This window comes from Centropristis striata, chromosome 6, assembly GCF_030273125.1.
Source record: "Centropristis striata isolate RG_2023a ecotype Rhode Island chromosome 6, C.striata_1.0, whole genome shotgun sequence".
NCBI classification, from domain to species: Eukaryota; Metazoa; Chordata; class Actinopteri; order Perciformes; family Serranidae; genus Centropristis; species Centropristis striata.
Genome location: NC_081522.1, coordinates 4,609,822 through 4,623,018, shown reverse-complemented (window position 1 = coordinate 4,623,018; position 13,197 = coordinate 4,609,822). Strand labels below are relative to the sequence as shown.

The window sequence follows — 13,197 nt, the reverse complement described above, 5'->3', positions numbered from 1 at the left end:
GATCCACCATCAAGTTTTACAAAAGAAACAAAAAAGCCTACATATATTGGCCTATACTTTAACCCAAAAATCCAAAACATACACTACTGGTCAAAAGTTTTAGAACACACCAACTTTCCCAGAATTTAATTGAAAATGATGCAGTTTAATGTCTCAGTGTACTCTGAAATTAATGCACATTTGCAACATTTAAAATTCTTTATTGAGCATGATAGTGTTTTGAAAATAAAAAAAAGATTCAAAATCACATTTTATGTTGGACTAAAGGACTAAAAAAAGACACAAAATGACAAAAAAAGACACAAAATGACAAAAAAGACACCAAAAGACACAAAATGACAAAAAAAGACACAAAATGACTTACAAAGACATGAAAAGAATTAAAAAATGGACAAAATAGCCCGAGACTCTATAGAGTTAAGTTGTTAACCTATTTCTTGTTCCCTGAAAAAAGGCCTACTTGTATAATTCTGAAATATACATTATTTTTCAGTTTTGGTTAAGCTTACCTTTTTTTATTTACCTCTGGCAGTTCATCACTTACCTTCGTACCCTTTCAGGCTGTTCATTTGACTTGAACTGCTTGAATTTCAATAAAAAACTGGAAAAATTGGGGTGTTCTAAAACTTTTGACCAATAGTGTATGTTGTTTTATGAGATGTACATTTCTGTCTTCCATACAGCTTCTCCAGGAAGTAAAGTCCCAGAAGTCCAAGCGGCAGTGGAGAAGGCTGGAGACCCGAGTCAGTCTCTGGAGGAAATGTCATGAGCAGTTAAAGGTTGACAGCTCTGATCCAGAATCAGCCTCCCAGTTCTTCCTGTCACAGGCTGGAACTGAGACCCCAGACTCCTCCGCAGCCTCGGGGGCTCAGGACGAGCTGCTGGACGTCCAGGAACGCTGCCTGCTGCTCTGCCTCGCCGCTCACTGGCTCTCCCTGCTCAGCCCGGCTCCTGGGGACACTCTGGAGAGCCTGGAGAAACGGCTGTGGAAGAGCCGGGTGCGACAGCATGTCCTCGCTGTAGCCATAGAAAAGGAAAGCGTTTTCAACCTGCCGCCGCCCGCCATCGCGCCTGAAATGAACACGTACGAAGTCCTCATGAAGGAGTTCTCCTTCTCCAACATATCAGACCTGAACACGGAGAAGTGTCTCAGTCTGGAGGGACTCCCAGGTCCCTCTGAGGAGAAGGACCAGCTGAACACAGACTCACCGTTTAGTCCAGAGGAGAGAAGCGCTCTGGCTGCACTGATTAGTCAGTTATTAAATGAAGGCAGCATCCATGAAGCCAGCCGGGTCTGCCGGTATTTCTCCCTGTATCACCCGGACATGTGGGTGGTGCTGCGCTGCCGAGGGCTGGCCTCTGGAGAGCTGAACCCTGAACCACAAGAGGAGGACTCAGAGGCTCTGAAGAGGATTGCCAGCTGTAAGCTTCCCTCTGAATTTTTGACTTATAATAATACATTATTTATTTCGTTATTTACCCATTTAGGTAGCCTGGCTAACACCAGACTAATCTCAAATGAGATCTGGTCTGGGAACCAACCGTTCATTTCTCCGTAGAGGAGGTGTGGTTTACGATCCTCCGGAGCCGTTTATTGGGCGCTTAGAATGTCTATCAAAAGCGTCTGTAGGTAGCTCTTAGCCAATCAGATCAGTTATACCAGATGACGTAGTAGAGCAACAGAAATGGATGTTTGTTGTGTGTGTGTCTGTGAGAGAGTGTTGCTTGCTGCTTTGCTTCTCCAGTTCTCGCTTTCTGCAAGATTATTTATTTTCACGCTTTATTCCCCCTCATGTCATTCAGCCACACACATCCACTGATTTTATAGGCAATAAACAAGCTGCTGCGGGTCTCTGGGCAGCTCCGCTGTCCCCCAGCTGGTAGCGAGATCACCACCGTTACAATAGCGGGGGCAATAGCTACCGCTAACGCTGTAACGGTAGCGTAGCGCTACCGCTATTAGCCCCGGTACCATAACGCCGGTGATCTGGCTACGAGCCGGGGGACAGCGGAGCCGGCGAGAGACCTTTCGCCTTTCAACTTTCGCTCTAAACTATTTAAAACACCATCTACAGCTAAAGAGAGTTTCGCGTCTGCAGCAGCCATGTTGGATCCGTAAGAAAACTACAAGCTTCCGCCTGCCGAGTAGTACGCGTCATCGTCTTGTCGTCCCTCCCCGCTCTGTGATTGGATCCCTAAAACAGGGCTAAGAAACCTCTCTGGTTTCCAGACCCCTTGGCAGTTCGAAATGAAATCGAGCGCGCAAGGCAGTCTGGGTATACCCAGGCTACCATTAAGGCCTAAAACGCCTGGACAAAATGCCTGGAAAACCTCTGGCCGATTTTGAAAGAACCCCCTAAAACCTAAAAAAAAGTTTTTCTGGAAATTCAACAGAAGATTTTTCAGCCTCTGTAGCAGATTGAAATTAAATTCAAAAAGTATTTGAGAACTTATACCCGTGGCTTTCATGAGATTGAGTTTATTTGTCCAAACCTTCAATAAAATCTTTTTAAAAATCAACAAACTCAGCAAATGTTACATTTGACTGAATAAAAAATCCTATGCATAATACTAATACATGCCCATTAGCAAGATGCAAACATGATATGACCACTGGAAGAAATAGACATAGTTCTCATTAGCCTACTCTAATAAAAAAAAGAATTATCATAATAATAATAATAAATAATAATAAAACATTTTATCTAAATTGCACTTTTTAGGGTCCTCAATGACGCATAAAGTAATATAAGAGATAAACAGTCATGATTTCTTATATCATCATCACTATATATAATAATTAGTATTATTATTGTTATTAGGTCCAGATGGCCACAAATCTGTCCGTTCTTCGGTGAAAATATGTTGTCTAAAAACATATTCCTCATCCATAAATCCCGGTCGATTGGTTCCGAGGGTTCAAAGTCCAGATCAGCAATAAAATCATCGGTGCTGTTTTCATCAAGATCTCTTCCGTCACTTACTGCTGAGCTCCTCCGCTATAGTCGCCTTCCTCCGTGATTTAAAGTTCTGGAAAAGTCCAATGTTGCATTGTGACACTCCCACATGTATTCTGATGCATTTCATTGGCCAATAGACTGAAAATAGGTGGAAAAAACTACAAATACTACAAAACGACGTATCCACTGTCCCGGCTTTAATGGTAGAGTAACGCAATATCGCTCCCGGTTTTAATGGTAGAAATGTGATAATGCTTTCCCGCCTTAAATGGGTTAAGCCAAACAGTACAGATAGAATTAAAGTAAAATTCAAACAAGAATTCAAACAAATGCAACAATGGATGCAACAACCCTCTCTATCTCTTCCAGCTACCTCGTTCAGCAGCCTCTCGTCCTTCGTGATGCTCCCCCTCCCTGATGACGATGTCGCCGTCCACCTCCAGAAACTGGTCAACCAGTGTCGCCATGGCAGCAACTACTGCAAACAAGTCCTCAGCCTCTACCAGCTGTCCAAGGTACCAGCCAGTCCACCTTAACCCATAAGAACCCAGACCCAGTTATCCTTAAAGGGTGTGTTCTATAGGTGGACCACATAGAACACATTTCTGATGTTTAAAAAAAAAAAAAAAAACTACCCCTAAATGTCAAAGATCTGTGATGTTACAATGGGCGTTCATGGTATTTATGTTTATAATATTTCTTATTTTAAAATAAAATAAAAAATAGACACATTTTCTGCTTACAGAGACACAAAATTGCCTTTTTCTTTTGCATTTATCAAAATTGTGACTTTAATTTGTTTAGGAAATATGGTCAGAAGAAGTAAAATGCAATACCGGACATTCTATTAACGGATTAGAATTGTTAAACTTGGCCTCGTAACAAAAAATAAGCTTTTTGATATCAGCTACTTTTTCACATTTGTTTGAAGTCACACCCACATTTTGGAGAAGTCACTTCTTGTCACAGTCACATGACCACCTCACCAGGATGTTGAGTATACGTCACTTAGGGATTTAATGAGTTAATGTGAAGCATAAAGCTGAATATGGGAGATTCTAGAAGATTTAAAGTGTTTGTTACACAGGTGTCACCGTGGGGTCTTATGGGTTAATATTGCACCATTATAAGGAACATGTGTCCCCCGACCATATTGAACGCTGTAACCCATTAAAAACTCACAATGGACAGGATAAACTGTACTGTCGGTAATACATGTTCTTCTATCCGTGTCCGTCTGTCCTATCCAGGAGCTGCAGTGTTCCTTCGGTGAAATCTACGGCGAGGAGCCTCGCTTGGTGCTGGAGAAGCTGCTGCTGTCGGAGCAGCCGGAGCGCTTCAGGAAGGCTCAGGCTTTCATCAAGGCTCAGGGTCTCTCTGCAGACACTGTGGCCGAGCTGGTGTCCTCCGCTGTGGTGCAGGCGCTGCTCGCCTCCACCCAGGAGCTGCAGCCCGGTGAGATTCAAATGCTTTGAATCGTATTATGGAAAGACAGTGGATTGTCTGAGAGCTTTCTGTACAAACTGACATTTTTTGGCTTCCTCTTAGTTACCAGACTTCTTGAAATGATCTCTGACAATTCAGTCATCATGCTCTCTGCTGGAATGCTTGACTTTCAAGCAACCGTAGGAATTATTTATGTGGACGATAAATACAATTGTAAAAAAGCTTATTTCTGCAAGCACTTGCTCTCTGATCTCACATCTTTTTGTTTGTTTAGACTATAAAATATCAGAAAATAGTGATGACTGCTAGCCTGGCTAACACCAGACTATATCACAAATGAGATATAGTCTAGATACTACCAATTCATTTTTACGAAAAGGCGTGGTTTACAATCCTCCAGAGCCGTTTATTGGGCGCTATGAATGTCTATCATAAGCGTCTGTATGTAGCTGTTAGCCAATCGTATCAGTTATACCAGATGACGTATGTAGAGCGACAGAAATTGATGTTTACATAGCCAGACTAGCCCATCTCTACTTTGGAGATAGATGACTGCTGGTCACATGTTCCTAACTTTAAAAAGCTTTTGTCCAACCAACAGTCAAAAATCTTAAAATAAAGTTGAGTTTTGTTCATGTTTATAAAAGCCCATTTAGGGACAGGCATTGCTAACTTGATTAGGCTATAAATGCAGTCGTTTGTGGCACTGGTCCTTGCGCTTCACTATAAAATACACAGTAAGTAAATAAAAAACATTTTTTACAATGCTATAAAGTAATAATGAGATAAGCTGCTAGCCTCAGTTTTTTCATTTTATTAATGTTAAAGTCAACAGCATCAGCTAATAAAAATATATGAAGAGTTATTCTGTGGCATCAGAACTATAATACAGGTACATCTCAAAAAATTAGAATATCTTGAAAAAGTTCAATATTTTTTGTCAATTATTTCAGAAAGTTAAACTCATATTATATAGATTCATTACACAGTGAAATATTTCAAGCCTGTATTTCTTGTAATTTTGATGAATCTGGAAAAACCCAAAACTCAGTGTCTCAGAAAATAGAATATTACATAAGATATTTTAAACACAAATGTCATGCTTCTGAAAAGTTTCTATACACTCAATACTAGGTTGGGCTCCTTTTGCATGAATTACTGCATTAATACTTGGTGGCATGGAGGAGATCAGCCTACAGCACCATGTTGCTTTTATAGCAGCCTTCAGGTCGTCTAGTGTCTCTCACCTTCCTCTTGACAACAGCCCATAGACTCCTATGGGGTTGAGGTCAGCAGAGTTTGCTGGCCAGTCCAGCCCATAGACTCCTATGGGGTCATTGAAGCAGCTTTTGGTACCTTTCCAGTGTGGGCAGGTGCCAAGTCCTGCTGGAAAATTAATTCAGCATCTCCAAAGAGCTTGTGGAAGCATGAAGACTCTAAAATGTCCTGCTAGATGGCTGCTATGTTGACTGTGGACTTCAGAAAACACAGTGGACCAACAGCAGCAGAGGACATGGACCCAAACCACCACTGACCCAGGACTCACTTATTGAACTTCTTCACAATATTCTAATTTTATGAGACACTGAGTTTTGTGTTTTTATTATCTCTAAGCCAGAATCATCAAACTTACGAGAAAAACAGGCTTGAAATATTTCGCTCTATGAGTAATGAATCTATATAATGTATGAGTTTCACTTTCTGAAATGATTGACAAAAGATATTGAACTATTTCATGATATTCACATTTTTTGAGATGTACCTGTATGTTCCTTAAATCAGATTTCACTTTGTTTGTCCACAGAGAGGCAGGTGTACAGGCCGTCGGAGGGCCGGGACTCGCTGGTGCAGCTCATTAAACTGTGTGATGATCCGAACCTGGTGGGAGTCAAACTACTGGAAAACCTCAACACTGTTCCACTGAGAGACCTGAACTGCAGTATGACAGACACACACACACACACACACACACACACACACACACACACTCACTCACTATTTGGCAGTGACTGATGTGGTGACTTTTTTATGATGTATTTTCTGTTGCAGCCGACAATTGTTAGTGTAGAAGGTGTCAGTGATTCTAGAGGAGGGTTTTTTTTTGTGAACTGCACCAAAGCAAATACACATCTTATCCTGTCCTGTTGTTTTTTAGTCTTTTAGTTTTTACCCTATCCTGTTGTCTTTTAGTCTTTTAGTTTTTACCCTATCCTGTTGTCTTTTAGTCTTTTAGTTTTTATCCTGTCCTGTTGTCTTTTAGTCTTTTAGTTTTTACCCTGTCCTGTTGTCTTTTAGTCTTTTAGTTTTTATCCTGTCCTGTTGTCTTTTAGTCTTTTAGTTTTTATCCTGTCCTGTTGTCTTTTAGTCTTTTAGTTTTTACCCTGTCCTGTTGTCTTTTAGTCTTTTAGTTTTTATCCTGTCCTGTTGTCTTTTAGTCTTTTAGTTTTTATCCTGTCCTGTTGTCTTTTAGTCTTTTAGTTTTTATCCTGTCCTGTTGTCTTTTAGTCTTTTAGTTTTTATCCTGTCCTGTTGTCTTTTAGTCTTTTAGTTTTTAGCTCCAGTGTTCCCTCATGGGGGCCTCCTCACTGGGGGGTGTGTTGGGTCTGCCCATGGGGATGTGGTCTTGGGGACTCCCTGGGCCCGGGGGACTAGGCGGCTCTGCACCATGTGCTGAGTCCGCCCCGGTCTCCCCGGGTCCTGGTGGTCTCTGTGACGGCGTCCTCTATGGCTGTGGGCTCTGAGCTAAAAAATATCTAAATTGAGCTAAAAAAGATTCTCTTCTCTGACTCCTGTAGTTGTGGAGCTGCTGATCGTGGCTCACGACTGCTTCAGTCTCACCTGTAACATGGAGGGGATTGTCCGAGTGCTCCAAGCCGCCCGTCACCTGAGCCACGCCTACCTCGCCCCGGGAGAGCACTACAGCCTGCTGGTAAGCCCCGCCCTCTGACTCACTCATTGATGTTTGTCTCCAGCTCTTAAATTGTACATAAATGTCCTTGTTTTTTGTTAATTAGACATAAATCTGATATTAACTGAATGATGCTAAGAGGTGTCTGTACCAATGTGTTTCCCCCTTAATTGAAACAAACACTTAAAAAATAATGACAATAAAGTAACAAAACTTTTGTGTGTGTGTGTGTGTGTGTGTGTGTGTGTGTGTGTGTGTGCAGGTGCGTCTGCTGACAGGTATCGGCAGGTATAATGAGATGACATACATATTTGACCTGCTGCATCAAAACCATCGCTTTGAGATGCTGCTGAGGAAGAAGGTGGACACTGATAGAAGACAGGTGGGAATGACCGACAGTTTTCATATCTTAATGCCCCAAAACTTTCTTTGTACTGTCAGTCTAATAAAGTTTTAAAAACTTTTGTGCAGATTATCTCCATTCTATCTGCGATTGTGTACCGAGCCCGAATTATTAAAAGTAGAGAAAATGATTGGCGAACCTATTAATGAAATTATTCCAGTGTTATTATGATAACCTAACAATGTGAGCCATTTAAATAAATGTGTGAGATTTACACTACTGGTCAAAAGTTTTAGAACACACCAACTTTTCCAGAATTTAATTGAAAATGATGCAGTTTAATGTCTCAGTGTACTCTGAAATTGATGCACATTTTCAACATTTAAAATTCTTTATTGAGCATGATATTGTTTTGAAAGTAAAAAAAAGATTCAAAATCACATTTTATGTTGGACTAAAGGACTAAAAAAAGACACAAAATGACAAAAAAAGACACAAAATGACAAAAAAGACCCCAAAGGCACAAAATGACTAAAAAAAAGACACAAAATGACCAAAAAAAGACACAAAATGACTTACAAAGACTTGAAAAGAATTAAAAAATGGACAAAATAGCCCAAGACTCCATAGAGTTAAGTTGTTAACCTATTTCTTGTTCCCTGAAACAGGCCTACTTGTACAATTCAAGCTGTTCATTTGACTTGAACTGCTTGATTTTCATTAAAAAACTGGAAAAATAGGGGTGTTCTAAAACTTTTGACCGGTAGTGTACGTTGATGAAGTTTAGACACATTTTAACATGTCTTTCCTCTGTATTAATGTGTTCTCATCCCTGTCCTTCTCTGTTGTTGCAGAGCTCCAGTCTGAAGACGGCTCTGCTGGACTACATAAAGCGCTGCCTCCCCGCAGACAGCGAGAAACACAACATGGTGGCGCTGTGCTTCAGCATGAGGAGGGAGATCGGAGAAAACCACGAGATGGCTGCCAGAACGCAGCTGAAGATCATTGAGTCTCAGGCCTGGGGTGAGCCAGCTGGTGGCTAACAGCTAGCACAACACAAGAATATAGGGTTGTCACCATAGTAACATTTTCAACTCAAACTCGATTTCCGATACTCAGGAAAATATTCGATACTCGATACCATTTTCAATACCACCAGGATAAAAACAAAGACCCTAAAATGATTAACAAGAAAAACGCAACATGTAAAAATGAACAGAACCACGGGTTAAATATTAATAATAAAAAACAGAAACTGCAACTATGATAACAAGCTTCAGGTCTGAGGTAGTGCAAAAAATGAATAAATACAATAAACAATAACAATTAGAACAATATTTTGAGGTTGTATGCTGTGCACAATATTAGGCAAGCTTGATAAGTCGACTTTTCTCTGCTTCATTCTGGGACTTCAAGAGAGAAAATAACACTTTTCAGTCACCAACATTGAAATAAACTTATTAACTCTATGCTTATGTATACTGACACTGTGTCAATAAACGTTATATGGGCATACTATGTGCCTCATTTATTGATTTATTTATTTACATTGTTTTTAGTCATTAACGTGACTTTAGCCTTTAATTGCTAGCTGCGGCTAATGGCTAATAATAACACGGCCAACATTAATGCGAGCCACCGGCCACGATAACATCAGTAATAGGTCAGTTTGAAACGAAAGGTCGGGGGGGTATCGATACTTTTGAAAATGAGTATTGTATCCGGATCATAGACTGTATATAAATAATGGACGTAGTCACCGTGGCGTCACCCATTGGTTTGTGACCCGTTGGAAGCATCGAGTTCAGCGTTATACTCGTCGCCATCTTGCGTCACCATCTTGTTTCTGATACAGGAAACAGACCATATTTGGACTGTGGAGGAGGAGAGGGATCTGATCACTGACTACAGCCTCTCTACACCTCAACCTGACTGAGAGAAGCTGCTGCTAATTCATGTTAGCATTAACTGGAGCATTAACTGGGATGTTAGTTTTGGCAAAAAAGAAAAACAAAATGTATCTTTCTTACCTCAGAAAACTGAGCAGCGACTCCTTGGAGTGTCTGTTAGTCCAACCAAACGCTGAACAAGACATTTTTACTGAACAAAACGTTCAAATAAACTGTCATTAAGTGAAAATACAGTGAAAGGGTCAAAGTTATGAGACCAAATCGGTAAACGTCCTCTTTTCTATCTATATAACGTTATATATAACTTTATTGACACGTTTCCATGGATACGCATTGCTCTGCTTCTCTCCTGGTGACGGCTCGCCTCGTCAGTGACCTGTCAATCAAAGGTAGCCATGCCCCAAATCATACGATTCTTTATCTTCTATTTTCTTCTAAATGGGGCCATTATTAGAACTATTAACATCAAATTGTCTTGAAGAAGATTTTTTACTAGTGATTGAGACCATAATGTTGTCCCTGAAAAAATTTTCTGAGGTAATAAATCAAGTGAGAAGTTTTCAAATTTAGCACTGAAATGAATGGGCAGATTTCTTTTGCAGCCAAACTTAGCACCCCCTACTGGAATTTTCGGTGAATTGCAGGCTTTCTGCACTTCCTGGTGGCCTCCATGCTCAGGCACGGAGATTGCCTCTTGATCCGGATACAACGTTTTAGTATCGATACTTTTTTGGGTATCAATACTTTTGACAACCCTATATACAACAAACTCAGTGCACTTCTCTATCTGGTGTGATCCCTGTCTCATCCGTACTGTGTTTGTTTCAGTCGTCACTCCTGATCTGAAGAGTTCACTGGACAAAGTGTTGGCGCTGCTGAAGGACGCTGCAGAGAGCTTCACCAAGGTACCTGAGCTCCTCTAGCCGCTTTCACCTTTAACACCCTGATAAGACATTAACCCTGAGTGTGTTTTAGGACTCGTGCGTGCGTCAGGCGAGTCGGTGTGTTCGGACAGCCAAGCTGGTTGCTCTGCAGCTGCACTTCCTGAACCAGGGCTCAGAGCTGCGTGTCATCAACCTGAAACCTGCAGAGCTGCTGAGCGCCATCACAGCGCTGCCACGATGCTACCAGGTCTGTTAAACCAGTAGTTCTCAACCTTTTTGAGTCGCGACCCCCAATTTAACATGCATGTTGTCTGGGACCCCCGCTCACTGAACAGAATTTCATGTGCACAGTTCAGATCAAAAAAAGACACAAAATGACCCCAAAAATATACAAATTGACCAAAAAGACACAAAAGACCAAAATAAGACGCAATATGACCCAAAAAAGAAACAAAATGACGCAAAAAAGACACAAAATTATCCGAAAAAGAAACAAAATGACCAAAAAAAGAGACAAATTGTCTAAAAAAGACACAAAATGACCAAAGAAGACACAAAATGACCAAAAAAGACACAAAATGACCAAAAAAAGACACAAAATTACCAAAAAAGACACAAATTGACCAGAAAAGACACAAAATTACCAAAAAAAAAAGACACAACATGACCAGAAAAAGACATTAAGTGACCAAAAAGACTAAAACACATTAACACATGAACACTTTAATACAGTGGAGACAGAGCTGACTTCCAAAATAATTTGGCGACCCCCAGAAATCATCTCGCGACCCCAATTGGGGTCGGGACCCCAAGGTTGGGAGTAGCTGTGTTAAACTACCCGCACTCATTCAAAACAAAGTAATTTGTCCTATTCAGTGCTTTGTCTACACTGTAAAAAAAAAAAAACTGTTGTTTGTGGTTGCCAGAAGTTTACCGTAATAAATACGGTGCAACTTTTTTTAATATTATGGTAAAATGATATTAGCACTGTTGATTTCACATTTAAGATTGCCAATTTTTTCCATATTTTACCTTAAAAAATTAAGTTTTTCCATCAAAAGAAACACTGTTCTGCCATATAATTGACAAGAAAATACTTTATAAATGCCGCATAAATTAAAGATTAAGACAACTAAAGACAGCTATGGATTGTATTTTATTGATTCTATATGAGCACCATTGTAAAACGTGTTGCTTTACAACTGACCTACCTTCATACCCACAGCAGATTACATCCCATGTGTTCTGTCTCAGGTGTTTGTGGTATCGGAGGCATACAGCTACAGTCCAGACTGGGCAGAGATTTTGTACCAGAAGGTGATCCTGAACGGAGACTTTTCTTACCTGGAGGAGCTGAAACGGCACCGCCCGTTGACCTCCAGCCTGTTTGAGGACATTTTTAAGAAGTAAGTCAGTAAAAAACGCTGCTTATCCATCAGGGGAAAACCTGAAACCGCATCATGAAAGTTTGAACTCATTTCATGTGTGTGTTGTTGTTGCAGACTGGACGGCGCTCCCAGCAGCGTCACTCCCAACGTGAAGCGCCTGCTGACGCACTGTGATGACCTGTACAGCCGCTACAGGCTGGCCTACCAGCACCAGCTGTATGATGTCACCAAGACGCTGCTGCAGGACGCCAAGACCTCCAGCTACCTGAGCGACCGGCTGGCCAGATGATCACTAGACTGACTGCTTCACTAATGACTGACTGACTGGCTGGCTGACTGCCTGACTGACTCACTCACTCACTGACTGACTCACTGACTAACTCACTGAGTGACTGGCTGACTGAATCACTGATTGACTGACTGACTGACTGTCTGATTGACTGTCAGACGCTTTTAATAAAATCTGAGCCTGTCAGCTGCAGAAAATCAAGACTTTTAGTGACCATAAATTGATAACGCATTTATTTAAAATGATAAATGCTTTAATTCAATTTCAGTAACAATGAAACACCATACATGTATGTATCAGCCAAAACAGTATTTTTTACATTTTCTTTTTGAAAATCCACTGTAAAATTTACTGACTGACTGACTGATTGACTGATTGACTGACTCACTGGCTGACTGACTGACTGACTGACTGACTGACTGACTGACTGACTCATTGACTCATTGACTCACTGACTCACTGACTCATTGACTGACTCACTGATTGACTGACTGACTGACTGACTGACTGACTCATTGACTCACTGACTCACTGACTGACTGACTGACTGACTGACTCATTGACTCACTGACTCACTGACTGACTGACTCACTGACTGACTGACTCACTGACTCACTGACTGACTGACTCACTGACTGACTGACTCACTGACTCACTGACTCACTGACTCACTGACTGACTGACTGACTGACTGGCTGACTGACTGGCTGACTGACGTGTGTCATTCAGCATCTCTCATGAGGAGACCAGGACCGATAACTGAAATACTGCCAATGCACATCACCTATTTATAAAAACTCTTTGTCTTTTCTAACCTATCTTCTGTGGAGATGAATTAAAATCCAATAATTTTCTTCTCACAAAATAATGAATATAATCTGTTTCTCTTTTAATAAATGTCAAAGACAAATTAAAAACTGTAGATTTACTGTCCAAAATATTCCCAGTATGATATAGTCACACTGTAAGAAATTACATAAGACCATTTCTATCTTTCTGTTTAGCAGTCGCTTTCATCAAATGCTGCAAATCTATGCGCCTTTTAAATTATAATTACTTTTTTTTTTTT

The 13,197-nt window shown here is 40.8% G+C and overlaps 1 protein-coding gene across 1 annotated transcript in view; it reads left to right on the top strand.

The window, feature by feature from the left end:
* spg11 (SPG11 vesicle trafficking associated, spatacsin) overlaps positions 1–12,632 on the top strand; it is a 42,451-nt gene extending 29,819 nt beyond the window's left edge. Inside the window, exons 30-40 of the mRNA XM_059334891.1 lie at positions 684–1,422; positions 3,330–3,475; positions 4,211–4,415; positions 6,211–6,345; positions 7,202–7,335; positions 7,577–7,696; positions 8,512–8,680; positions 10,396–10,472; positions 10,543–10,698; positions 11,706–11,857; positions 11,954–12,632. Coding sequence (XP_059190874.1) covers positions 684–1,422; positions 3,330–3,475; positions 4,211–4,415; positions 6,211–6,345; positions 7,202–7,335; positions 7,577–7,696; positions 8,512–8,680; positions 10,396–10,472; positions 10,543–10,698; positions 11,706–11,857; positions 11,954–12,128 — 2,208 coding nt within the window. The 3' untranslated portion in view covers positions 12,129–12,632. The remainder of the gene's footprint in view (positions 1–683; positions 1,423–3,329; positions 3,476–4,210; positions 4,416–6,210; positions 6,346–7,201; positions 7,336–7,576; positions 7,697–8,511; positions 8,681–10,395; positions 10,473–10,542; positions 10,699–11,705; positions 11,858–11,953) is intronic.
* The last annotated feature ends 565 nt before the right edge of the window (positions 12,633–13,197 follow it).